The 26027-nt window shown below is 30.9% G+C and overlaps 1 protein-coding gene across 1 annotated transcript; it reads right to left on the bottom strand.

Annotated features, from left to right (window-relative positions):
* Positions 1 to 205: 205 nt before the first annotated feature.
* Positions 206 to 25369, bottom strand: LOC129223776 (ubiquitin carboxyl-terminal hydrolase 31-like). Its single transcript, XM_054858135.1, has 12 exons — positions 24488 to 25369; positions 22436 to 22678; positions 21813 to 21902; positions 20434 to 20612; positions 20277 to 20285; positions 17080 to 17188; positions 16786 to 16961; positions 11907 to 12030; positions 7646 to 7765; positions 5184 to 5421; positions 2380 to 2658; positions 206 to 542 (listed from the first exon to the last, which is right to left on the bottom strand). Exons 1-12 carry the CDS (start codon positions 25331 to 25333, stop codon positions 304 to 306), a joined length of 2652 nt encoding a protein of 883 aa, XP_054714110.1. The 5' UTR covers positions 25334 to 25369; the 3' UTR covers positions 206 to 303.
* Between the last annotated feature and the right edge of the window lie 658 nt (positions 25370 to 26027).

Below are 26027 nucleotides of genomic sequence, written 5' to 3'. Positions count from 1 at the left end.
AGATTCAAATCATGATTGCATAATAATGACAATAACAGTTGGTTTTTCATACTACATAACATAATTAGCAAAATTAATGAAGCATATATTTATGAAACCAAACAAATAGCTAATTCAATAAATGTTATACATTTAATATAGTAAATTCTCATAAAATAACATTTAATATATTAAGAAAAATATTTCAAAGCCATTAGAGAAAATATGTTAAAGCTAAAATACTTTCCAATGACTGTAATTAGAATAGATTTCTGCATATTTTGTTTTATAAATCCTGAAGATTTCGTTAATACTTAGTGTACCTCATACAGATGTAACAGTCCAATAATGTTTTGCAGGGGGAGGAGGGGGAGGTTGTTCAAAAACACCATTTGTCTTGGAATCAGTTTTACTCTCAATGGTGTCCTGCTTTGCATTGACGGAGGGCTTGACTACAGCTGTTTTGCGCTCAATGGACGGGTTCATAGTTGAATAAGCTTTTGAGCCGCGATTCAGTGGACGGTGTAAAGAGCTGGAACGTCTATCTAATGAAGATGTATTGCCTAAAATAAGAAAAAGATATCAACACATTCTCTTTTTTTAGGAGAATGGTAATTTAATCATGAATTAATTCTGTAGTTGCTTGCCAAAAGTTGATACGGTACAACCTCAATGTCTCAAATCTCTCGGGACACGAAAAAAATTTGAGATATCGAGTTTTTTAGTAATCAAGGTTTTAAAATAATTACACTAGTAACTCTCACAATTACACACACGTACACTATATGCATTTATATATATACTATGGGACCACTTTGAAGTACGATCAATAAAGTAGTCTTCAATATTTTACTAGATTTGAAATTTTATAATTGTCGAAAGTGCACAAGATGAGATTTTGAAATGAACAACAATTTCAACTTGGTTTTTTCACCTAAAAATTTAAAAATTCTAATTTTATCTTCAACCAGTAACCCTACGTTCAAAAAGTTCTCAGCAGCCGTTTTGTAGGAGTTATAAAAGCAAAATGATGAAAATGAGGAAGGCATTATCCGTTTTCACTTGAAAACTGACTGGCAAAAAATCAACCCCCTTTACTCAAAGTGGACAACAAATGCATAAAGATTCTATATTCTGGGGGAAACACAGCACCTTCCTCATACCAACATTCCCCTTTTATCTTGCCCCAATCCTCTATTCACAAAATTTCCAAGAAAAGGGATGAAAAACGTTAAGCAATTGTCCCTGAAACTGGTTTTTACTACAAAATTTGCCAAAGAAAAATGACAATTGAAACTTGCTTCCGTGCAAATATTTCGACATATCAAGGGTTTTGAAAAATAAATTTCGAGAAAACTATGGAAAATACATAGAAGTTTTATAGAAAATGCTGGGGAAATTTTTTTTCAAGACATCAAGGGTTTCGAGATAAGGAGGTTTGAGATATCAAGGTTTGACTGTACGTCAAATTTTGTATGGCAAAACATGATATGTAGAGTTGTCAATTTTTGATAAAAAATTGAATGAAAGTTTTTATTATATCATGTTTGGTAGTTCACATTTTTTCCGAAGACATATCAAATTCTGGCATAGAAAAAAATCTTTCTAAACATATATAACAACCGATAAAACAGAAAATGGTCAAATTTGACACATCAACTTTTAGCAAATAACCACAGAATTAAGTTATGCAATAATTAAAAAATGCATGCAACTAGTTATTTACTAAAAATTGCACAATTACTCAGATTTACAAGGGAAGAACTGCATATTATATTTATGAATTTTTTTAAGTTTCTAGCATTTTCTTACACAGCATAATCAGAAAAAAAAATGTTTTTATAAGTCTATCTCTCTCTCTTTTTTTTTTTTGTCCCACTCCAGTTTTTGTTAATAGTTAACATAAAGTTTATAGCTATTAGAAAAATTAGTTTTTTAAAGTTATTTATTTATTTATTTATTTTTAATGACTAAAATTGAAACTTCTCACATTGAATTTGACCAATTATTGAGCTGGACTTAGCAATAAAATTTTGAATGTAAATGGTTGAAGAGAGCAGTGATAAGCAGAGGTGAAATATCTCCAAACCATCCATTGTTTATGGTTTTTCCTAGTACCCAATAGCCATGCTAAAATATTCTTAACCTCACCAGGACAGTACACACTTTGAACTTTGGACTTCTGTTGATACGGATCGCGCTACCTTTCCCTTTAACGGCAAAAATATTTTACCCACCTCTGCTTACCAATACTCTCTTACAGCCTTCATTATGGGATTTCAAAGTTATTTAGCTCTGTAAAACTCTGCAAAGCCATCTTTCATTTTATTCAGACGAAAAAAATTGCATAAATGAAAACAAGTATTCATATATTTTTTCTACAGATACAATATTTCTTACCAACATCATACAAGTTATCTTGGCTTTTACTAGTCATAGGCCCATCACGTAAAAAGGGGGGCATTCGAAAAGCCCAGTGATCTGGCCCAACAAAAAAGCTAGATGAGGCACTGCTGTATCCAGATGAAGAAGAAGAAGCACACGATTGTGTAGAAAAAGTACTTCGTTGATAGAATAAAATATAAGCATCAGTTGAAACTACATCACTAGCTTGAACTTCTTGGACTTTAGTATCATCATACATGTACCAATGTCCAGTAACAGGATTTCGACAATAAGCTAAAAATGAAACAATCACAACTATTTTTCATTGGAACCAAAATATACAATATATAAACATTATACAAAAAAATCAATAAACAAAATAGGAGCTTGTGCAAAATACAAATATAAGAATGTTCCAAAAAAGAATGCTAACAACTGTTTTAAGTACATAATAAATAAAAAAGGGTGAGTTAAATAGATTAATAGAAACAGGAACACTATTATAGCTGTAGTTGAAATATATATAAAATGAATTTGTATCACTGCATTTACTAATATATATCGTCGCCTCAGAACAACAGTAAGACAACTAATTCCAAGAATAACACTAAGATATCCTACTGTTGCTATGAGGTGACGATATATTATAGAAATGTAAGTTAATTCCATGCCAAGTGGCATACCAGATAGTGTTGGTCTCCATTTCTGTAGCTTTTGGATTAAGCACAGAGGGCTCCCCACCAAGAATTTGTACACAGTCAACATTCAATAACAATAAATACCAAGAGATAGGCTAAAACCTCTAAGCTATTGGCAGTTTTGAGAAGTTTCAAAACTTTGTCAAGAGTTTAGGACCCAATGAAACTTTATGATAAAGGAATATTGCAATTATAAAGCTTTGAGTTATCCAGAGTTGACTGTGCAACCAGTTAGTTTTTTCATAAATTTTGAGCATAAATATAAAGCCTTGCAAGCTAGTAATGAATGACTGCTATTAAAAATATTCTTACTTTAAAATTTTGATATTTTTATAATTATGAAATTGCTTTCATAATTATAAAAAATGTATTTTAGATAATAGATTTCCACATGTATTCTAAGGAAAACAAAAATATGAACCCCCTCAAAATGGTAAGTCTGCCTAAATTCCAAAACTTAAAATCTTCACGAATCTAATACTTTCAGTTTCGTTCCTTGTAAGCAGAAAAAAAAAGTTTTTCTCTTTAAATTAAAGAATTGAAAAAAAAAAAACAGAAAACCTTTTCACCCTCTTCTCCCTCTAAAATTACAAATAAGGGCATTTATGATCGTAGGTGCGAAATGACAATTTTACTCGAATAAATGGCTAATTCGAAGTTGAACTCCGTGTTAATTACTAAGTGAGCATGGTACACATTTCATATATAAAAATATCAATGTGTGACTGAGACCTTCTTCAAAGGAATGTACCCAGGTTAGCAGCTTAACAGTCAGACAAGAGAACTATTACATGACCATAGTCAAAGCTCTAAATGAATGGGTTGAAAATGGTTCAGTGAGATTAACCCTTTAAGGACATCAAAAGGCGCACGTCAAAATAACTTTTGATTGCCAAAAATAGCAAAATATTTACAAGATGCAAAGAGATTGAAATCTCGAACTCGACAAGAAATTTTCGGCGAAGTTCGAGCAAGTTTCATGTTGCCATGCTTCCGAAAAAAAATTACGTTATTATTTATTGAAATTAAACATAAAATAAGCTAATATAAGGTAACGTGTGTTAAAATAACTTCTGATTGTCAAAAATATCAAAATATTAACAAGATACAGAAAGTTTGAACTCACAAACACAGGAAGCTATTTTTCGCGATGCTGCATATCGAACCCAAGTTCAGAAAATTGCACTTATGAAATGTCCTTGAAAAATATTTAAGCACAATTCAATGCTTTTCTACCGATTTCAAGCACTAAAAAAAACTTTCATTTTTTTCAACGTTTTTAAGCACTTGAAAATGAATTTTTTTTCAAGCACTTTTCCAAGGTTTTTCAAGGGCGTACAAAGACATCATAACTTCTCCTTCAAGCCTCTCCATTTGCTAGATTTCCACGCTGCAGCGTTTGAAGGAGGCATATTGACGTCAATCTGAAGCGAAATAGAAATGATACAAAAAAGACAGGTTGAATAGAAACAAGGCGCCGCGGCCATGTGTTTGGGGTTGGGCATGACAAACATCAGCACACACCATCTTTTAATGCAATGAAAACTTTTAAAATCTGAGTTTTAAGTAAAAAAAATATAAAAGTGGACTAAACGGACCAAAATGTTAAAAAGCGGTCAAAAGCGGACTTTACCCTTAAAAAGGGACTAAGGCGGGAAAAGCGGACCATTTGGGATCCCTGTGTAAAAGACCCCCTTTGGAACATCCAAATGCAACCAAAAAAGGAGGTGCACAACTAGACCCCAGAAGGAGTCTACAAACCAAATTTCAACTTTCTAAAACATACCGTTCTTGAGTAATGCGACATACATAAGCACATCTGCACATACATACGAGGAAACGTCACGAGAAAACTTGTTGTAATTAACTCGGGAATCGTCAAAATGGATATTTTGGGTGTTTATACCTTCTTAGGCACTTATCCATGTGTGGTCCGGTTGAAAAAAAAAACTCAACATTCTTTCGGGGATGAGTAAAATGGAAGTTAAGGCGGATTTTTGAGTGAAAATTTTTTCGCGAATCCAATTCTTCTTTTTTTGTAAAAGGAAGTAAAAAGTACTGTAAACACAAAATATTAAACAACTTGAGTTTAAACACAACTGTATTTTATGTACAACTTACCTGTGTAATGGCCACCCTGCATGCTACCATAATGGTTGCAAACACCATAGAGCTCATACACATTGTCTTCATGTTTCATGTATGAAGCTGCTCGTGATCGTTTCCATGGAGACCAAAACTGCAGTGAATTGCTTTGAGCATGATTGCTCTGGTTTCTACTAGCTATGTACGGATTCATATCCAACCCGGAGGAGGGAAATTCTACAAAAGTGGTGATCTTCGTTCGCTGACAAAATGCCTAAAATAGTAGAATAAGAAATAAATAAATGAAAATACATTTTTTATGCTGTTTACAGAATCTAAACATTTCATCACACTTTGCACATGATTACATTTAGGACAATTGTTGATTTTGAGAAAAACAATTCACTGAGCTATAAATTTTCAATGCAAATTGAAGATGCTGTGCTTCAGCATTGCAAGAAACCTATTTTCAAGATGCAAAAGTAAAAGTGTGAATTTAGTTTATCTGCTTATCTTAGAACCATCTAATAAATTATTTGTAACAAAAAAAGAAAAAAAAAACTTATACTAATGTTATAATGATCTGAAATAAATTTATTTTCATCACCAGAAAACTACTAAGATACATGGAAAATGTACCTTAAAATAATCACTCAATTTAATAGAAAGAAGGGGTCATGGAAGTCATGAAACAGAACAATTGGTAACATTTTGTTATGGAATGAAATTCTGCTGTAAGACTCATTGCATTTGAACAGCTGATATCTGATGATTGTTTGAAAAATAAAACTGATTGAAACTAGTTAAGAAAAATAATTAAATATATATATTTCTTTAAAGCCATTTTTTGTGGCACTGTATACCCTATTTTCTTTTTAAAAAATCTTGAGAAACATGCAGACTGTATAACAGATTTGCTAAAAACTTTCAGTGAAGCTTTCTGAAAGTGCCAAAGAAATAAAAAGTAACAAACAAAAATCTGCTGCCCAATTATGATTTTTACAACAAACTCACTGGGTGAGATTTACAATAAAACAAATTCCTTATTAATATATACACTCATTGTGTATATTGATAAAATATTTGTGTGTATATGAGTGTAAAATTTTGATGTACAGTCATTGCTTATTATTCTTTTCTCTTAATTTTTTTAAGCACTCTAGTTTTCAAAAGAGAAGAAATAAATCAATGTCATCTAATGTCTAAATGTAATGTTATGAAAAAAATTTGGAAATTTTTGCATAATTTCCATTTTAATTTTTTTGCATCAATGCTTTGAAGCATCAATGTTTTGCCATCAATGTTGCACCACTACTACCTATTGTTAGCAATCAATTGCAGATACATTTTTGAATCAGATAAGTTAAAATTTGAATTTCGAAATTGTTTTTTCATCTTATTGTACAACTAATTTCTTTAAATAATTAAAAAATGAATATTTTGAGTTAAAGGCACACTTTTAAAGACTTAACCTTGTTTCACTGAAAATTAAATTAGGTTTTTTTAAACTATATGTAGAATCCCACGTTTAAAATATATTTACATGTTTTTGTTTTGTTGAATCAGCTGCTTTAATGAATGAAAACTGTTTAAGGCAAACATAATTCAAATAAGCAGCGGTAACATTCGTCTGCACCCAATTTTTCTATAACTGGAAAAATTCTGTTGATGAGTATCTACTAATGTCAAAACCATATTAGTAAAATAAATTTGTAATAAGACTTATGCAGTATTCTTCACGAGGTATTATTTAAAATCTCATTTTAATGGTATTTTTTCTGCACTCAATGCAAATATATCATAAACATTATGTTTTAATACTTCATGAATAAATGTATGTAAATGTAGTAATCTCAAAAGGAATTTTTAAATTACTTTTTCAAGTAACCATTTGAAAAAATGTTTCTTTTATTTTCAATCAAATTAATTCACTAAGTTCTATGTCGAGAACCTTATTCTTGGCTGATTTGTTTCCCCTTTCATTGACAGCTCCAGAATATATTTGCACACAAAACTAGATTCTTGAGCATTCCCCCTCCCTTTAAAATGTTAAGTTTGTATCCCCCACTCCTCTTGTCTGCACAAAATAGGAATGTATTACATGCTGGCTAATTTCTTTATTTACAGAAATATGGCATATTCAAGCTCTAGAACTGCAAATAAATAATACTTTTCATTTAAAAAAAAAAAATGAAGTTTTTTCAAAATTGCCACTGCTTGAAAAGGAAAAGAAAAATCATTAAAAACAATAAACAGCTAATTGTAAAGAATTGCAGGAAATTACAGTATAAATTAATGAGAAAGTGGAAAAAAATTGATTAAAAAAATGCTAGATTATTTATTTATTAATGCAAAGAATTTAATTTACTAACTGCTGAAGAAAGTCAATGCATAAATAAGTAGATGAGAAAACTGCTGCAAAAATACTACATTTGAAAGTTTAAACAAGGACTGGGGAAAAGTAATTGTTTTTTTAATCTCAAACAATAATTATTTACCTGTTTAAATCTTTTCAAATGTATAATAAGTACATCAGGCACAGTCCATAAGCTCAACTGTTTAACACAAGGCAAACGATGATGACAATAAGGGCACATCCAAGCATCTTCATTTCCTAACTATAATTAAAATAAATCAACAAATAAAAAACATTTTGAGGGAATACACAATTGACTATAACATTCCTGAAACAATTTCCCTAGCATCATTTTCTACAATTTGGTTGCAAAATTAAACTATAAAACAGATAAATTCAGCATCAGGTCGTGTGATTTACATGAGTCATAGGATATAGACACAAATTGTAGGTCATAAACAATAGTGTTAGAGCACTTGAACCATTCCAAGTTTTAACTATTCAGATATTTTTATTATATTCCTCAGCAATAAAAATAAAAATAAATAACTAAATAACAATCACCATTGCAAAATTTTTATCATATGAAATTTGCATATATTAATATAATTTTAATGTTCTCAACACCTCAAGAAAATCATGAATGCAGTAGTTACTGTTATAAGCCCTTTTCTGAGATATTCAATATCGATTTAAATTTCCAAAAACAAGTCTATATAAATAAAACAGGGAATAGAAATGTACCTACTGTTTGACCATGGAATTGGGAAATCGGCCAAGTTAAGATGATTTCATCTGAATAAATCTAGCGGGAGAGAAGGAAAAATAGAGATGGGATTTTTATGCACGCGTTTCATAATTTCACTGGGGTCTTATTCATTTATTGTCTTTATTGAGGTGAAAATGAGTGGAAATAAAATGAGTTTCAATGGAAACAACAAAAAGAAAAAAAAAAATGTTTTCATTTTGTTTGGAAATTTAAAAGCAAAATCCTACGCACAAAATTATCTTGTTAACAAAATTAATCAATAATTTTTTTAATGAGAGTATAGATCGAATATACTTTTGATTAAAAAATAATTGCAGTTAATAAATAGTCATTTTTAAAAAATCTGAGTCAAAATAATAAAGAGGCAAAAACGCACATCTGTATCAGAAAAACTACTATCCCTGAAATGCAATGGACGTGTCCATTTCCGCCTGTAAACCGGATAATAGCCTTTCCATATAGTCGATGGTCAGACAGTACAGTAGACCCCTGTTTTGTGTGTGTTTATTTTATGCGGTTTTGATTATATGCAGTTTAAGATTTGACACCTTTATTTTATTTTACGCGGATGAGTTTCAATTTTACGCGGATGCAGAAATGCAAACAGATAACATTTTTGTCTCTTTCAAAATTCTAACTCTTAAAGATTGCAGATTACACGTAATAAACTGCATTTTGGCATGCTAATAACTGAACTTGGGCCCCTGGAGACATTTTATGTGATTGATTCCATAGCTTTTTCCAGAAGTAAAGTTATTAAACTCACAAAGTTTCAGAACTCACTGGAAGAAAAGCTTTTAGGAATGACAAAGGATGACAAAACCAACGAGGATACCCACTTTGGTGACACACAACCAAAAATGTTCACATTGAAATTTTTGAGCCATTCCTAGACAAGAGAAATGATATTTCTGATTTGTTAGTGAAGGAAGTATACCTCAAAACTCAAATTTTGAATTGGTAGCCAATGGCTACCAGATCCTCACAAAATGGTAGCCAAATCTCAAAAAATGATAGCCAAACTTTATTTTAATTTAAATAATTTATTTTAATCCGTTTATTTATTTAGTATTTGTGCATATGTCATTGGCGTAGCAAAGAACGTTTCTTATAAAATAATAATTAAAAATAAATAAGTAAATAAAAAATACTAAAAAAATAAATAAAATAAAAATGAGCTAAAAATAAAAAAGGAAAAGAAGGTTGAGGAAAAATTTTGGAGGGGGGGGGGGGAATTGAACTTGGGGGGAACGGGCACCCCTGCCCAGATATTATTTAACACATCTTTTGCAAACTATAATCTGCATTAATTTATCTTTAAGCAAAACACATCAGGATAAAAAAATAAATAAATAAATAAGATTTTTTTTTTTTTTTTTTTTCAGCTTTCAAAACTTCTAGAAACATCACAGCTTTCAACCAAAACACGAGTTAGTTCCTTGATAAAGAAAACAACAAAATACCAAAAACTTGAACAGAATGTAAAACCTAAACCATTTGCGGTTCTACAAAAATATTTTTTTGTTTTTACAAATGCATGCAGAATTTTATAAAAATCGAAGCCAGAGTGTCAAAAAATGAATAAATAAAAGAAAGGTAAACAATACAAAACAAAACGAAAAAAAAAATAAAAAGTGAAATAAAAGATCCAGCAGAAGAAAAAAAGGATTTCAGCCGTATTCTTTCCACCTTCTCTAGATGCAGGAATGCCATTTTTTTTATTATTTATGTGGTTTATAAATACGATTGTACTTCTCTTTATTTATTTTGGAACACACTTTTTCCTCTTCTAAATGGTGAAAATGGACAATCTACAACGTGGCGCCATTTTGAAAACACGGGACGCCATTTTGAAAATTTACCGCTAAACTTAAAAATAACAACTTTTTTAAGGAGAAATAAAGTAAATAAACGGATATGTCCTCTCCTCCAGTAGGTTTTTTATTTTAAAAAGAAAAAAAAGGAAAAACTAACAATATGATTAAAACAAAAAATCAAAAATCTTGCAAAAAAACTTTTTTTTTCAGCGATATAGTTTTTACCTTGTCTCGGTGCATTTTGACTCAAAGGCGCCATTTTTGTTTATTCATATGTAAACCAAATGTACAAGATTAATTCTTTTTATTTTGGAAAGGACATTTTCGTCTTAACCGGTAAAATAAACAATAACAAAGTGACGCCATTTTGAAAATGCATAGTTTAAAAATACAGCAAAACGAAGAAATAGCCATTTGTTAAGGAGAAATAAAGTTGAAAAATGAATTTAAGATCAAAAAAGCGTAATTTACTAAATTGGTGTATGAAATTTGTCTATTTTTACGATCGCGTGTAAAGAAAGCCGAGTTTTTGAAAATAGCAAGTTTTGTAACGAATTTGCCATCGTGATTGCGATTTTTGTTTCCTATTCAGAACAAGAACGCATAGCACAATTAGCCACAATTGGACAATACTCCCCCCCCCCCTTCCCTCCTTCATCCCTGGCGATCCGATAGACAAACTTTTAGTGGACAAAAGAATTTGGGGAAAGGTCATATATCAAGACTATAGGTCAGAGAAGGTTGCATTGGTGAATGGTAGCCACATTGGCGACTGAAGTGAAAATAATGGTCGCCAAAATTTGAAAATTGGTCGCATTTGGCGACTGGCGACTGCGAGTTTTGAGCTTTAAAAGGAAGATTCTATCATGGAAATGACACAAGTGATCATGGATGCGTTACTGCTCTGCAAAGAATTACAGAGAAAAATTCTTAATGACTGCCAAATGTGTGCATGTTGTGCATAAAAATCTATATAAGTATACATTAAACTTATTATACAATTAGTCATCACCAGAATGAAGTATTTTTTTATCTATGGAACCTAACCCCTATTTTAACACTACTATTAGGTCACAATTTACGTGGTTTCGATTTACGCGGCATTTCTGTGGAATGTAACCCTTGCGTAAAATGCGGGTCTACTGCATGTATGTTCAATATACAAGTCCAGTTTATGTCGGATCTTGACTAAATTTAGCAGGAAGGTACTTGGGCACCCCAGAAGGAACATGGGAGGGAGGGCGGTTGAACGCCAAAAAAGTACCAAACAGTTTGAATTTTAATTTTAGGACCCGAAACTGGCATTAATGGCTCTTTCTACCCGAAATAATTATCCAATTGTCTTAATTTCAGTCTCATTCGAAAGCCTGCTAAAAAATTCCTTAAGTAGATTCACTTCCTTCGGAGATGAAAACTACCAAGGCTGTTAAAATCATCAAGAGAAAAGTTATAAGCATTTTTAAGTAAAGGAACATCAATATTAAATCGGAAATTTATCTGCTGCGAGCTCAGTTTTTATTAGTGTGAATAAAATCATAGAGAAGAAAGATCTGCCATCATTATTTTCTTGACTTTGAACAAATAAAATTCTTGCTTTTGTTTTGAGGCTTTTCCTGTAATCGGGGGATTTAAAGTTTTTCTTTTTTGGTTATTTTTCTGCAATCTGTCAGGAAATCTTACAGATTTTTTTTGTTTAAGCCTGATTGTTGAACATGCATCACTTGACATAACTTTCATTTTCGAGGTAGACTGTGCAAAGTCAGACACTGCGGCTAGTAAATAAATAAAAGAAAGTGAATTGAATAAATAAATCTTACTCTTTCTTCATTAAAGTAGAGTTCAAAACATTCATGCAGAGTCACTTCATTTGACAGCTTCTTTAAATCTGCTATTGCTGAGACAGATGAATGGTGATCAATGAAAGGAACATTTAGTTTTAATCTGCAATGAGAAAAAGAAATTCTGCTTAAATATGGGTCATTCCATGCGAAATGAGCAAATCAGCTGTGGCTGACATGTCACAGATTTCAATGAAAATTTTTATTTAGGTAAACCATGCATATCTATGAGGAAATGCAAAGTATGAAAGTTTAAAAACTGTTTGTTGCTTTGTTATTGAAATTTGAAGTTGATGCTTACGCTAAGCCTAAATTTTCAGAGTTCATTGCTGCCAGTTTGATACTCAATAACTCCATAAGTTATAAACGTACACTTAAAAAATAAATGTTTCCGCATTCTATAAACAAATCTCTATTGAGAAAGAGCAAAGTAAAATTTACTCGGATCTTTTTCTGAATATGAGATATTGACAAAGATTGAAATTTTGCCGATTTACTTCAGATTTTAAATCACTCTTCTAGCTCTTTTAATGAAAAAATAACAGTAAAAATGATTCAGATTGAAAAACTATCTATAAGTAACTATCTGTTCTAATTTAGTAACTGATTATGAATTTCTTGATGACGAAATTGTACTTAAAAAAAATCGACAATTTCCAAAAATTTCATTTTTTCCTCTATTTAAGATGTTTTTTTGAAAATGAGGGAATGCTCTAAATTTACTCAATTTTTTTTACATAATATATTGAAGTGTCTTTTAGATGCTACTAAATTTTAATCATTGGTATCAGCGTATTTTTGTTACTAGAGTAACGTGAACTAAGATAAAATTTCATTAGTTACTTCTTTTTATTTTGTAAGTTTAGCAAAACTAACCATTTCTTTCGTGTTTCATTTTCTCAAAACATGTTTATGAAGGACATGCTGAAATGTACATTTTTTTAATTGAAATAAATGTTAATTTTACTTGCTTTTGTATCATTTAGTCGTTTATCTAGTACTTCGAATTCTCGTAATTTCACATAAGGGTCAATCCATACAGGTTCCACAGTATAAACCAGGGTTGGCCGGATTGGACCCAATGGGTTTTTTTGAAAAAACTCATTTAAAAAAACCCATTATTTAGCCCACTTTTGGGTTTTTAAAAATTTTCTGAGAACTTTTTTTTTAAATAATTAATTTAAATACTTTTACAATTTAAATTTCTTTTTTATTTCTTCTTCACAATAGGCAATGGACATAAAAAATGAATTTTGAACTTTAATAGTATTTCTTAACTCTTAAGGGCATTAAAAAATGCTTCAAAGATTTTAAATAAATATATTTAACTTTTTTCCTTCAACTGGTCAATAAGGAACTCAAATTATCTTGACTAAGTCCTGTCACGTCAGATTTTCTCAATATTTGCAGATTGTACAAAGGATACTACTTCAGCTAAAAGGCTCTCAATGTGAATTATTTTCTGCAAACCAACACGTCACAAAACTCGAATAAACAAGGTATATTTTTTAGAAATTAACAGGTTTTACAAATGGTTGGACAGAAAACGGAATAGGATGTACAGTATTTTCATTATCTTACGAAAAAGTTTAATATTTCTTACTCTGTACACAGAAATAGAAAAACAGGCAACATAAAATTCAAAGAAATGTCTTGATTAAGCTGGAATTCAGTAACAAGGGATTTAAACTACTTGAGGTTCTACAGTAGTTTTGCATAACAAAATGAAATACAATAAAGTAAAATACAAAAAAAAAAAAATGTCTAAATTAAAAACGAACAAATAAACAATAGATTTTATCACTCAAGAAGTAACTTTGCCTTAACTGTTGGTAATCATGGAAACTAAAAAAATCTGAAACTTCACAATTCTTTAATTTTGTGGTCTTTTATACCTTTCTTCAGAAAATGCTGAATTTTCCAGCTTTTTTTATCAAGACAATTTTTGTGCTTTGTCCATATACTTATGCTACAATATGCTACGAGTACCCCACCTTTCCTCTAAAAAAAGACAAAAAAAACCCCACATTTCTTTTAAAAAACCCAGCTTTAGTTGGGTTTTTTTTGGGTTTTATTTAAAAAAACCCAAAAAACCCTGGGTTCATGGGCTTTTTAAAAAAAAAAACCGGGTTTTTGCCAACCCTGGTATAAACTACTCATTCACGTCCAAATATTTCTAAGTTATCAAATTAAAATAATTATTTTGAAAATTAAAATATGTTTTTTCAGTATAATGTATTATATAGGGCACAATATACGTAATTTAAGAAGGTGTCATGAAGTTTTTACACTGTTTATTTCTGTTTTAGTGTGTGAATTGACTAGCGAAATTGCTTAATTTCAAAGACCTGTATCTTTTTTACAAACCAAATACAAAAAACACATATGTGTAACATATATAGTATTTGAATGGAATATTCAATTGGCCAGGAAATTTTATTTTTAATTCAATCCCCTTTTGGTTTATAGGGGTCTAAAAATGTCATTTTTGTCATTTTTCCGAATTTCGAGGGGCTGTAATCTATAAAAGGTACACAAACGCACAGCAACAGTTACATATTCTTTTTAGCGTGGTAGATTAGTTTTTGCTGTATTTCATTTTGTGTTTCCGTCCCTTACGTGAGTTAACCCCCTTTGAAATGAGTAACATTTTTACATTTGGTCTTGAACTTTAACCTGTTGCTATTATTTTAATTATTAATGTACAGCTACGTAACTCAGCATGTAAGACTATCAACTTATGCACTTTAACATCAAAGCGTTAAATTAACTGTCATAAATGTAATTCAAATAGATTTTGGCCAAAATGCAAAGGTCTAAAAGTCCCATTTTTGACTACGAAAACCACTTTTGATGAGATCCAAAAAATCAAAGTTGAGAGAAAAAATAAAAGAGGTTTTAAACATCTTTCATATAAAGCTTTTAGGGTTATGAATTTCAAAAAAATTAAAAATGGTCGAGCGCAACCATCCGTCGAACCTGTATGGATTGACCCATAAAACAGAAAGAAAATGCTATTTTTCTGAATTTTATTTTACATTTGGAAATCAAAAACCAATTTTGAGTTTCTTCAAGCAAATAGTAGAAACACAGCTCTATATTCTTGAAAAAATTTAAAGTTGTCTGAATTTTCCCTCATTTGAATTTTTGTGTGTACGTGAAGGGGAAAATCATCATTTTACAAAATGTCACTAAGTTTAAAACTGATTTTGAAGACAAATGAGTTAAAATACAACTTCAAAAGTAAGGTATTTCTTTTATGATACTTAGCACATTATTGGGTATTAATTTCATCAAAGCTAATGCATTCCTTACAGATTGAGATTAAAAAATAAAATGCTTAATTATGAGAAAATTGAAATATTTGCAGTTTTTGAAAATGTTAAAAGTTAACTATAATAACTTTGAAAATTTTACTGATATCAGATTGATTACCCTAGTCCATAGATTGCAAAAACATATAAATTTTATGTTTTCATTAAATAGTTATTAAGATACAAGCCTTCAAACGTGCAACATTTAGCATTTATGAGAATGCTGTTCAATTTGACCAATTTTCAATTGCATGTAACTATTTAAATAAAAAATTTTAAGCAGAAATATTTTAGATATTTTTATATAGGCATAAAAGGAACCTGTATATCAAATTTCATAAAAATCTGTTACCATGCGGCCACCACTTTTTTGCGAATTCTGCTCATTTCGCATGGAATGACCCTTATGCCAAAAATGTGAGATGTTTAGTGATAAAGATATTTGTAGTAAATGTTTAGTGAGCACTTAGTGATGTATTCGATATGAACACTCTGAAAGAGAGTGATGTAGTAAAGCTCTAAAATGTTATTACAAGCAACACAAAGTTTATATATTTTAATTAAATATAGGTTTTCAAAGATTATTCCTTAAGTTACTTCCTTTTTCATAAGACTATACTGCAAACTCTGCTTGAGCACTTAAAAGAATTTAAGTAGGGTCTCATTAATGGATGGCTCCTTATTACTCGTTCATAGATTGAGATAAGCCTCCGTACATTTTTCGCAACAGCTAGTTACTGACTGACCACGGATTGTATGGAAAGATAAGCATCCATTTTACAGCCGGAAATGGTCGAAGCTATTATTTTTTACCGATGTCAGCTTTTGCAGAATCAGAGTCTCATTCAAATGAACTGAATACGCACATCAAATTTTTACTTTTCCCCCTTATTCATATAAATTCGTCTAATATGGACGTTTGAAAATTCCATGCCATCCGTGGTTGGACAGTACTTCAATGCACCAGGCAGCTAGAAATTCGTTTGCTAGTGTACTTGATTTTTTAAAAATTGCTTTCAAATTTGAGCATACTTGCAATATTTACAGCAGATTAGCAGTAAATGTAAACTAATCATTTTTTATGATTTTTTTTCTTATTAAAAATTCTTATGATTTTTTCCTAAATACATTTAAATGAGAAAAAATTCAAATATCTTTTCTTTTTCTTTTTTTTAAAACAAGGATAGGCAAGGTATGTAAATATGTTATGCATTTAGTAAAGGTTCAATTCAAATAAATTTCAAAACAAACTTTAACATAAAATATTTAAAAAACTAGAAACATATTTAATCTAAAGACAATTTCTGTTAACTTAGTTTGCAAGAAAAAGTATGAAGTAAAATAATTATAGGACTTCTTGATTACTACACTCAAAAATTATTTGCTCTTTATTTCGATTCTAAAGCTGTCAGTAAAATTTAAATTAAAAATTTGAGAGAAGTAGAAATAGATGGTGTACAATTTTTGCTCTTAAATTTTTTTTGCCACACTATGTTGAAAACCGAATTTTAAACTCAATTTCCATGAATTTTTAAAGAACTTACATATTTTTGGCATTTTCTTTCCATTCAAGGCAAAGTTTGAGATGTTTTGGATGTTCATGACAAGATGATAAGGCTTGATCAATGACAGGCATATACAGGGGTAAATCAACAGATGAACACAAACATTCATATGTTGACTGGTCCTCAACATATAATGTAAATGGGTTTTCTGCATCCTAAGGGGACAGAAAATTAATGAAAGACTGAAAGAAAACTTTAAACATTTTTTGATAAGCCAGCGCAACATACGAACACAATTCAAAAAGTTCAAGGAAGTTTTAGAAAGGTACTCACAAGATCTATAGTCTCTTTAATGACAGTACTTAAGGCAGCAATGATTTGGAACTGTAATTCTTTGTAACTAGACTCTCTAAGAACATCAAGAACAAAAGGTTTCCAAAACCTTAAAACCAAAAAAAAAAAAAAAGAATTGTTCATTAAGAACAATAATAATAATAAATAAATGAATGAAAAAAAAAATTGAACCTAAAAATAATACCAAATTCAGCATGTACTAATTATAAGATCTGTAGAATCATTTATACTAGATTGGATGCTGTTCAGGATAGTAATGTGATGTGTCACCCCCTTCACACGCAAACACACGAAAAAAAATTATATTGTATATAAACATGAAGTTCAAACAATTTTTTAGAAACAACTTATTTTTATTTGGTATAACAAAACTTTAAGTAACCTAATATGAGGCAGTGAGAAACAAAGGGATGTAAGTGGATGATTTAAAGTTTCGCAAACTACATGAAAAAAAAATATATTGTATATAAACATGAAGTTCAAACAATTTTTCAGAAACAACTTATTTTTATTTGGTATAACAAAACTTTAAGTTACCTAATATGAGGCAATGAGAAACAAAGGGATGTAAGTGGATGATTTAAAGTTTCGAGTAAAACTCATTCAAAGTTCAGATCCTTGTTAGGTTTTCATTGACTTTGTTTTATAAATTATGCTGTATAGCAGCACCTACGAGGGTTACTATTACTATTTCTTGTCCCATTACATAAGAGAGGTTCCCCTATCATTTGCACTAGTAATATGCAAAACTCTTACCTTGGTACTGACTTCCCTTTGCTTCTCACTGCCTCATATAATATTATAAACACATTGCAAGATGAACATACAACAAAAAATAAAAATTTTAATGTCTAGACAGATTAAATATAATTTTAAATGTATTGGGGAACATTTTCACAATTTGAAGTATTTATATTAAGTACAAACTCTTAAACCTATTTTTGGTGTTGCCCCCAAAAGATGTCACTTTAAGATGGACTGTTCCCTACCATGCCTAATTTTTTAAAACTCATATTATTTATTTAAAAAAAATATTAAATATCCTTTGAAGTATTCTCTATTAACACCTAATGCATTAGTCAAATCTTTTATTCCACTAAGCAAAAAATTTTTTTAACATATCTTCCTTGATACCTGACAATCAGTCAGTGAAAGTAAGAAAAAAACGTCAAAAAAGCACGAATTTCCTATTGGTTCCATATTTTTTTATAATTTTCTCAATGGTGTTTGGCTAATCCATTATTTTTATCTGCTCTTGGCTTTTGTCGGATGGCTTTTCATCATAAGCTCATTACTTTTTGCATTGAAAAAGGCGTTCCCTATAATGCCGAAACATGTGTTTGCTATAATTGGCAATTTGCTTTTTTGACGTCGTTTTTTCTTACTTTACTGTTCAGCACAAAGGTATTTATTTATCTTAATCAGTCAGTTGTTTTTTCTCTTTTCATGTCATCAATGTCGACAAAACGCTTTCCCTTTGTTCAGTACTTTGTTCATTCGGGAGAAAAAAAAGTTTTCCCTATTTATATTTATGGCACACTTCTATGCAATGTTGTTTCTGTTTAGCAGACCAGCAACAAAGGCATAACTTTGGCAACCACTCTTTTCATCACCAAATCTTCAGTCAAAATTCGATAGACTGTACGCAAAGCTACTTTGGATAATTTCCCAAGTTCATGAATAGTCCAACATCAATTTTCATGCATAACTTTTCAAGGTTTTCCCATAATTTCAACAGTGCAAGACGTAGAAAGACAACCAGAGCAGGGCCAATGAAAAGCCATGTCAGCCTAGACGGAAACTAGGGGCCTGTTGCCGAATCGGAGTAGTATAATTTTGAGAAGTTTTATGGGGGGGAAGGGGGCGACCAAACTGACTAGAGGCCCACCTTGGCTTGATGTGGTACTGAACCAGAGGGAGGTTGGTCATCAATTGACATTTGCCCTTTTTTGAAGTTAGAAAACTATTTTAACACTTGTGTTCTCCCCATAGCATCTTCCTTATAGATTGTGTGGAACATTTCAAAAGTTTCTTTGTCTGCTTTCCTGAGTAAAAAGTGAAAAGTAAAATTTGACAGAAACTCGTTGTTTGTAAAATTCGGACATCACAAAGAGTGACAAACACTAAAAACAGGCGTTACTAAATAATTCACTCAAATGGAAAGGAGCCTTCTAACACACACAATGCTTCGCACGCTGATTGAGGAATGTTGGCTGCATGCAATGTATGCTCTTGGCTGGAGAACTTGCAACTTCTCAAACTCTGCTCTACATAAAATCAGTCTGGATTTTTTTGGCTTTTCATATATAATAGTCAAACTGCGAAGATTTCTGTGTTATGAAATAGGTTTGGATAATTTGTGTCTGTCCCTGTATGCATTTTATTAGTTTTCAGTGTTAATGTTATGGCCAATTTGAAAAGTTATAAACTAGTTCTCCAAGAGGATTATTCTGTGAAAATAATTCTCCCAGCATTGTTTGATCAAATGTCAACATCAACAATCTCTCTGCAAATTATAACTTTGTGAACTCACATGGTAAGAAGACTGATACAGTGCACAAAATAAACTGTTTAAACAGGAAAAGAAGCGCGGGTTGCATCAGTCTTTCTTGATTATAAAAAAGAGGGGGGGGGGAAGCTTCATACATTCATCTCGGCTGCAGCTTAAATGCTTAATATGTACAGCCATGAGCAAGGAGAGTAAGAGAGGTTTGATCCAGTTATTTAAGTTCATTAAAATGAAGGACACTTGTGGGTTAAACTTCTGCACAGATAGCAAATCCAGGGGTAATTGTTTTAAGCTTTTCAAATAACAAGCATAATAAGATAAATAAATACCTTTGTGCTGAATAGTAAAGTCAGACCAAACAACGTAAGTAGAAGCAAATTTGTGCTTCTACTTACGTTGTTTGGTCTGACTTAACAAGCATAATCTTGAAATCAGGAAAAATTATTACTTTAACAGGGTTGTAGGCATTTAGAATAGTTTACCAGAAGCAGCTGTTTCTCCCAATGGGGTGAAAAGTTTTAAAAGGACTCTTGCTCTTCTGTGCGGATTGATAAATTGACTAGGACCGGCCTAGCTGGGCCCAGGGCCTGCTGCTGGTCATCACTTTTGTATTTGAAACTTTTGATTGCAAAATGCTTTGAAAATGAATAATGTTGTAAGGTGGAACAAGTGGTACCTTTTGGTTTTGTGAAAGTATTGTATTTACGCATCTTAAATAAGATTTTTCTCTAGATCCATTTTTTTAAGTCAAATTATTACGATTTGATTTTAAGAGAGCCAACAAAACAACCTAATTATGTATTGATAAAAATAGATTCACTTACACTTTTCCAGTTTCAAGCTTGCATACAATAACCATTACAAGTTTCTCCCTTTCCGAATCTGGAGTGGAGGGTGGAGTTTCAATGGCATAAATATCTTGACTTTCATTCAAGCAAGTAACAAGATCCACATCAGAAAATGTTCTTAGGAATTTACCTTCTATGATTTCTACAAATAAGGTCTAAGAAAAAAAAACATAAAAAATAATAAACATTTGACAAAAGGAAGTCAAGAGCACAATGTGGTACACTACTTGCTTCCTATGGCAGAAGGCAGGGGCGTAGCTAAGGGGGGGGTTTTGGGGACAAACCCCCCCCCCCCCCCCGAAATGTTAGTCTCAAAAAAAAAGAGAAAAAGAAGAGAGAAGAGAAAGAAAAAAAAAAGAAGAAAAGGAAAAAATTCCAAGCGATTATATATATATACACATATTATATATATATATATATATATATATATATATATATATATATATATATATATTATATATATGTAAAAGAAGTAACCCCCCCCCCCCGAAAGTCGGGTCTAGCTACGCCACTGGCAGAAGGTCAGAAAATATTAGTAATTTGCATTAACCATTACTCACTTTTGAAGCAACATTTGAAAATTTTGTTGCCTGAGCGTACTTAACGCTTTTGAAAGAAAAAAGTCCTAGAGTTGAAAACACACAGGTGCAAATTGTTTAAATGTACGCTGTTAGCTTTATTTTTTGAAATGAAGGATGCTCAGCACACAGGACATCTGCCCCAACTAAAGCCCTGAATCCTTCTCTTAAGTAGCGACACTTATATCAAAATAAAAAGACTGTAAAATTAGGGACTTTTTAGCTTTTTTGCAAGTGTGAAAAAATAAATTGAACATATATTCAAAATAAGCTTGCTCCAAGTGAGGAAATTAACTCGCAACAAAATTAACTTGGAAAGCATTTGATTTTTAATGTGATTAATTACCAATCTCATTGTATTTTACATAAAATCTCACACATAAGGTGTCATATGAAACTAATACCAAAAACTGAAAAGTATAAAAATAAACAATAAAGAAAAATTAGGCATTAAAATGCAAAATAAGGTTATGTCTTTTATAAAATAAGCTTTCATACTTTTACTAGAACTATATTTTTTTTTATACCAAAAATAGCATCTTATGTTTATTAAACAAATACCAATATTTTTCAACGGAAGGTTATAGACAGCAAGTACAATGTTATACATTTAAGAAGCAATAGAAATGATATAGAACTCTTTAGAGTTTAAAATGTTATTAATTTTTCAACAAAAATTCTCAGCATCAACTAAATACAGAAACATTGATAATACTCTTTGTTGCACAGTTTTTAAAGAACATTAAGTTTCAAAAAATTTGAAACAAGTACACTTACATTTTTTTCAGAAATTCCAAAATTAGAATTTAATTTCTCCCGCAGCTCTTTTACCGTTGCTTGGGAATCAATTAAGAGACTCACTTTAACCTAAATGCAAAAATTCAAAAAATAAGTTCTGTTTTATTTAAAATACACTTAATATTTTTTTAAAGAAAAGAATTAAAATCAATATTTAAAAATTAAAAAAATAACAAGTCAGAAAAGGTTGAATTCGAATTTTCAAAATGATATTCTGCCATTAAAGTGTACATTAAAAGTTTTAAAATATGATTAGGTTTTATCTTTAAGTCTTTTAAAAACTAATTAAATTTTAAAAATTAATTATATACATAAATCATAAGCAATTCCGCCATTACTAACAGAAAAAGTTGAACTGAAAAAAACATTTTTGAGAACAAACTAAGGCTTTACTAGAGAAAATGAAATTTTATAAAATGATTTAGAATACTAAAACCCTTTCTGAAGAAAAAATAAAAGGTGTGTTAAATGCTGACAGTAAAATGAAAAATAAATTTCAAGATTTAAATACCACAAATGATATCTGTTAATGGTCAAGTACCCGACTTAATTTTAATGAAAATAATCAAGTATCTATCTAAGAAGCATTGTGCAATACTCACCATTTTGGTTCTTTCTCTAAGCAAGACTAAAAATACAGAAACTGGAATGCTTTGACAATCTGGAACTGGCAAAGAAATGCAGAGGTATGGATCGAATGTATTGCTGAACCGGCCACACCCCAGACAGCAGAGAGAGGAACGAAACTGTCCTTGAAACATATCATGTACAAAACTGTTGTTACACCTTAAATGATTAGCAAGAGTTTCTGCTGCAATCTCCTCATCAGAACGACCAAGACTAGCCTATAAAGAAAAAAGATCACAACTGAAAAGATAAAGTTAATTTCATTAACTCACAATGAGTTAAGAAGATATTTGATGCAGTAAAATTTTCATCCTTCAAATTTGACACTTTGGAAAAAGTCGAACTCGCTTATATAATGAGTCGTGATTTAACGAGAACTTGGACTAAACGAGAAACTCAAAAACATTTGGTTGGTTTAATGATAAATATATTGGAGCATTACTCGCTTTTAGTGAGCAAAGATTAAAGAGAGCAATAATTTTGGCATTTATACAATTTCCATTGACTCTTAGCTCAGCTAATCATTTCTTGGAAAATTCCTCCAACATTTCGAAATTAACTGAAAGTTAGGGATGAGTCATAAATCTTGAGAACCAATGATGAGTGCAGTTTTTCATTTCAATTTACGAGTGAAGATGTATTCAAAAATTATAAATTAGTTGAAGTTTATAATATTACTTCCAAAGATATTGTAGTTTAAATTCAAGCAAATGTAAATTGAAAAAGAAGAAAGCAAAGACTATTAACAACAAATATAAAGAATTTGAAGCTGAGCTATTCTTAACATACTCAATAACTTTTGATGTGAAGAACGGCTTCAAACGTTTTTGAAAGCCATCGGTACAAATGACAATATAGTTCCCCCCCCCCCCCCCCTCTTTGAATATTCCCCGAAAAACAATCACACATGAAACTATAAAAAGTTCAAAACAAATGAACTAACTTCTTTGGTATGGTAAAGAAATAAAAAACAAACAAAGCAAGCATGTACAATTTTTTTTTTCACGAACCAATTTTGTATTAGCACTCAGTTATAAGGAGCAAATATTGCAGTCCCTTCGTGCTCGTTACAAGCAAGTTTGACAGTATAACTATGAAATTTTCTTAATTTTTAATCACCACTTATTTCTAACACTGATTTTTAGATGTAAAATAATAAAAAGAGTATTTAAAAATACTCAAATAATTTCTTTTTATAAATATATTTGTACAGTACAGTGCCAAAAATTGCCAATGTTTAAAATGTGCTCTCAAAATGTTTTTTATTATTCCATTCTTTTTAGCATTTGACTAAGTGATAAATACGTAGCACTTTTAGAGAAACTAAGTTGGGTTAATGAACAAGACTTAATGTTAATGTATCATATACAAAGATAAAAACTTGAAATAGCTTTTAACTAAGTTTTAAAGTTGATTACAAATTGATCAAATCTACTGAAAATCCCAGAGTTTCTCAGTTTGTATTATATTGTTTTCACAGGAGCAGATACAGATTATAATTTTAGGGGGGGGGGGGCATGCTAAAAAATTTAGTTTTTGTCAGTAAAAAGCACCAAATTGGCCAGGAATAAGGTATGTTACTGATTAAGTTCATGAGCAATGAATGTAAATGAAAGAAAAATTGAAAAGATTACTACAATATTTTACATTTCATTCATAAAGTATTTGAACATAATGGACAAATAATATTATTAATGGTATGGTGGGGGGAGGGGGGAGCATGACCCCTATGATCCTCCATGTTTTCAATGAATACATTTCTAATACTCAGCATATTTCCCTATGTATGTTTGTAATATTGAAAATTTAAGCGTTTTACCCACTTTGTTTACATTTCTAGTCTACTTTAATAAATCAAAACAACGTGATCATTATCATATGGCCCTAAAATCAGTAAGATCCTAAACTATAATTAATGGTCCCTAGCTGTATGGATTATTGACTCTCTAATGAAAATATCTGCTTAGCTTAGTTTTAAAATGTAAACAAATCTATGAAATAAATTAAAAATTTCACAGCACAATTACTTTTGTTTTTTTATATTTTTGTTTTGGAGCTGTATTCATGTCTTCATGGACTTTATCGAGAAGCCATAATAGAAATTCCTGAGCATCATGTTGTTCAGATCCTTCATACTGTGATCCATATTTTGCAACAGAAATCTTAAATTTTTCAGATATGCTGGAATAATACTGACAAGACCATAAAGATTTCAACAAAGCAGCAAGCTGCTGTGTTACTTCTCCGTGAGTGCCATATTTCTTACAATGCACTTTATTTCTCCTCATAAAGTCCATTTTATAGTGATCCATCACAAAATATTCAGCAAAGCTATCATTACTGCTCAAGCATTGAATCACGGCATTCATAAAGCAAGTATTTCCATGATTTTTGATCCCACATACCGCAGGAATTTTATCTTTGAATATTTCATGGTAATCAAAGGAATGAAAAAAGATGGAATTACTCGATCGAATGTCCGAATTCGAGGCAGATATCAAATAAAAAAGCGAAGATGGTGACTTTGGAATAGCGTCCGCAGGAGGCTTTGAACGAGTAGAATTTCGACGAAATAATTTGGTGAAAAAATTCTTCGATTTATCACTGCTCTTTTTCTTGCTTTTGGAGATATCATCTTTATTTTCAGTGCTTGGACTCTCAGATGTGAAAGGAACATCAACTTTGACGTATTTGATCTTATTTCTTGACTTTCTGCGTCCACTCATCCAGCGGGGTATCGTAAACAAAGCCTGTCTGTCAACGTCTCGCATGAAACTCTCATTTGCTTCCCCATTTTTTTCCACTTGTTCGACATCAGTCAAGTTACCATCTGATGCAGATATGGCTGAATGGGTAGTGTTTGCGCTTTGCATTACAAGAGAATTGCATCAGTATTTAGAAAACGCATTTCAGACGCTACCATCTCCGAATTCCAGTCCTCGTATCTACGAGAAAGATTTTAGGGATACATCGAAAAAAGGTGTAAGTAATAAACATTCCTCGTGTACAGGTACAGCAAAATATTTCTCAAAACAAGGCAATTTAAAATATCATCAAACCACGCCTAATCTAAAAACACATATTTAAGATTGCAAAACACCATAAACATAATCAACCTCCACGATACGAATGGTTACAAAACAATCAAACTTCCGTTGCCAAATGTGTGAAGTAATTTTATGAGTAGCACAACCTTGAAAACTTGATTTCAAAGCTACAACTTTTCAGGAGTCAAATTTCATATTTTATGCCCATATACAGATTTGTTTAGAATTTTATACTCCAATACACAAGTTTCTGGCTAAGTTTTGAACATTTTCTTCATTAAAAGTCATATTTATTTCTCGTGTACTGTTAAGAAGACACTTTGCTGTTGTAAACATTGTCAACTGAAAGCTGATGGATTTGGATCAATGACAGTTTTGTTATTTTCTAGTTAATGTGTTATAATTGTATTTATAATGCTCAAAACGCCTGTTTTCAAAGAAAGGGGGAACGGGAAATAGGTGCACATCTGGGTTTAATTCCGGTATTGGCTGGAGGATTATTTAAGAAATGAAATGATTT

This window comes from Uloborus diversus, chromosome 6, assembly GCF_026930045.1.
Source record: "Uloborus diversus isolate 005 chromosome 6, Udiv.v.3.1, whole genome shotgun sequence".
NCBI lineage: Eukaryota > Metazoa > Arthropoda > Arachnida > Araneae > Uloboridae > Uloborus > Uloborus diversus.
The sequence above is the reverse complement of the archived record's forward strand: the minus strand, read 5'-3'. Positions and strand labels throughout refer to the sequence as shown.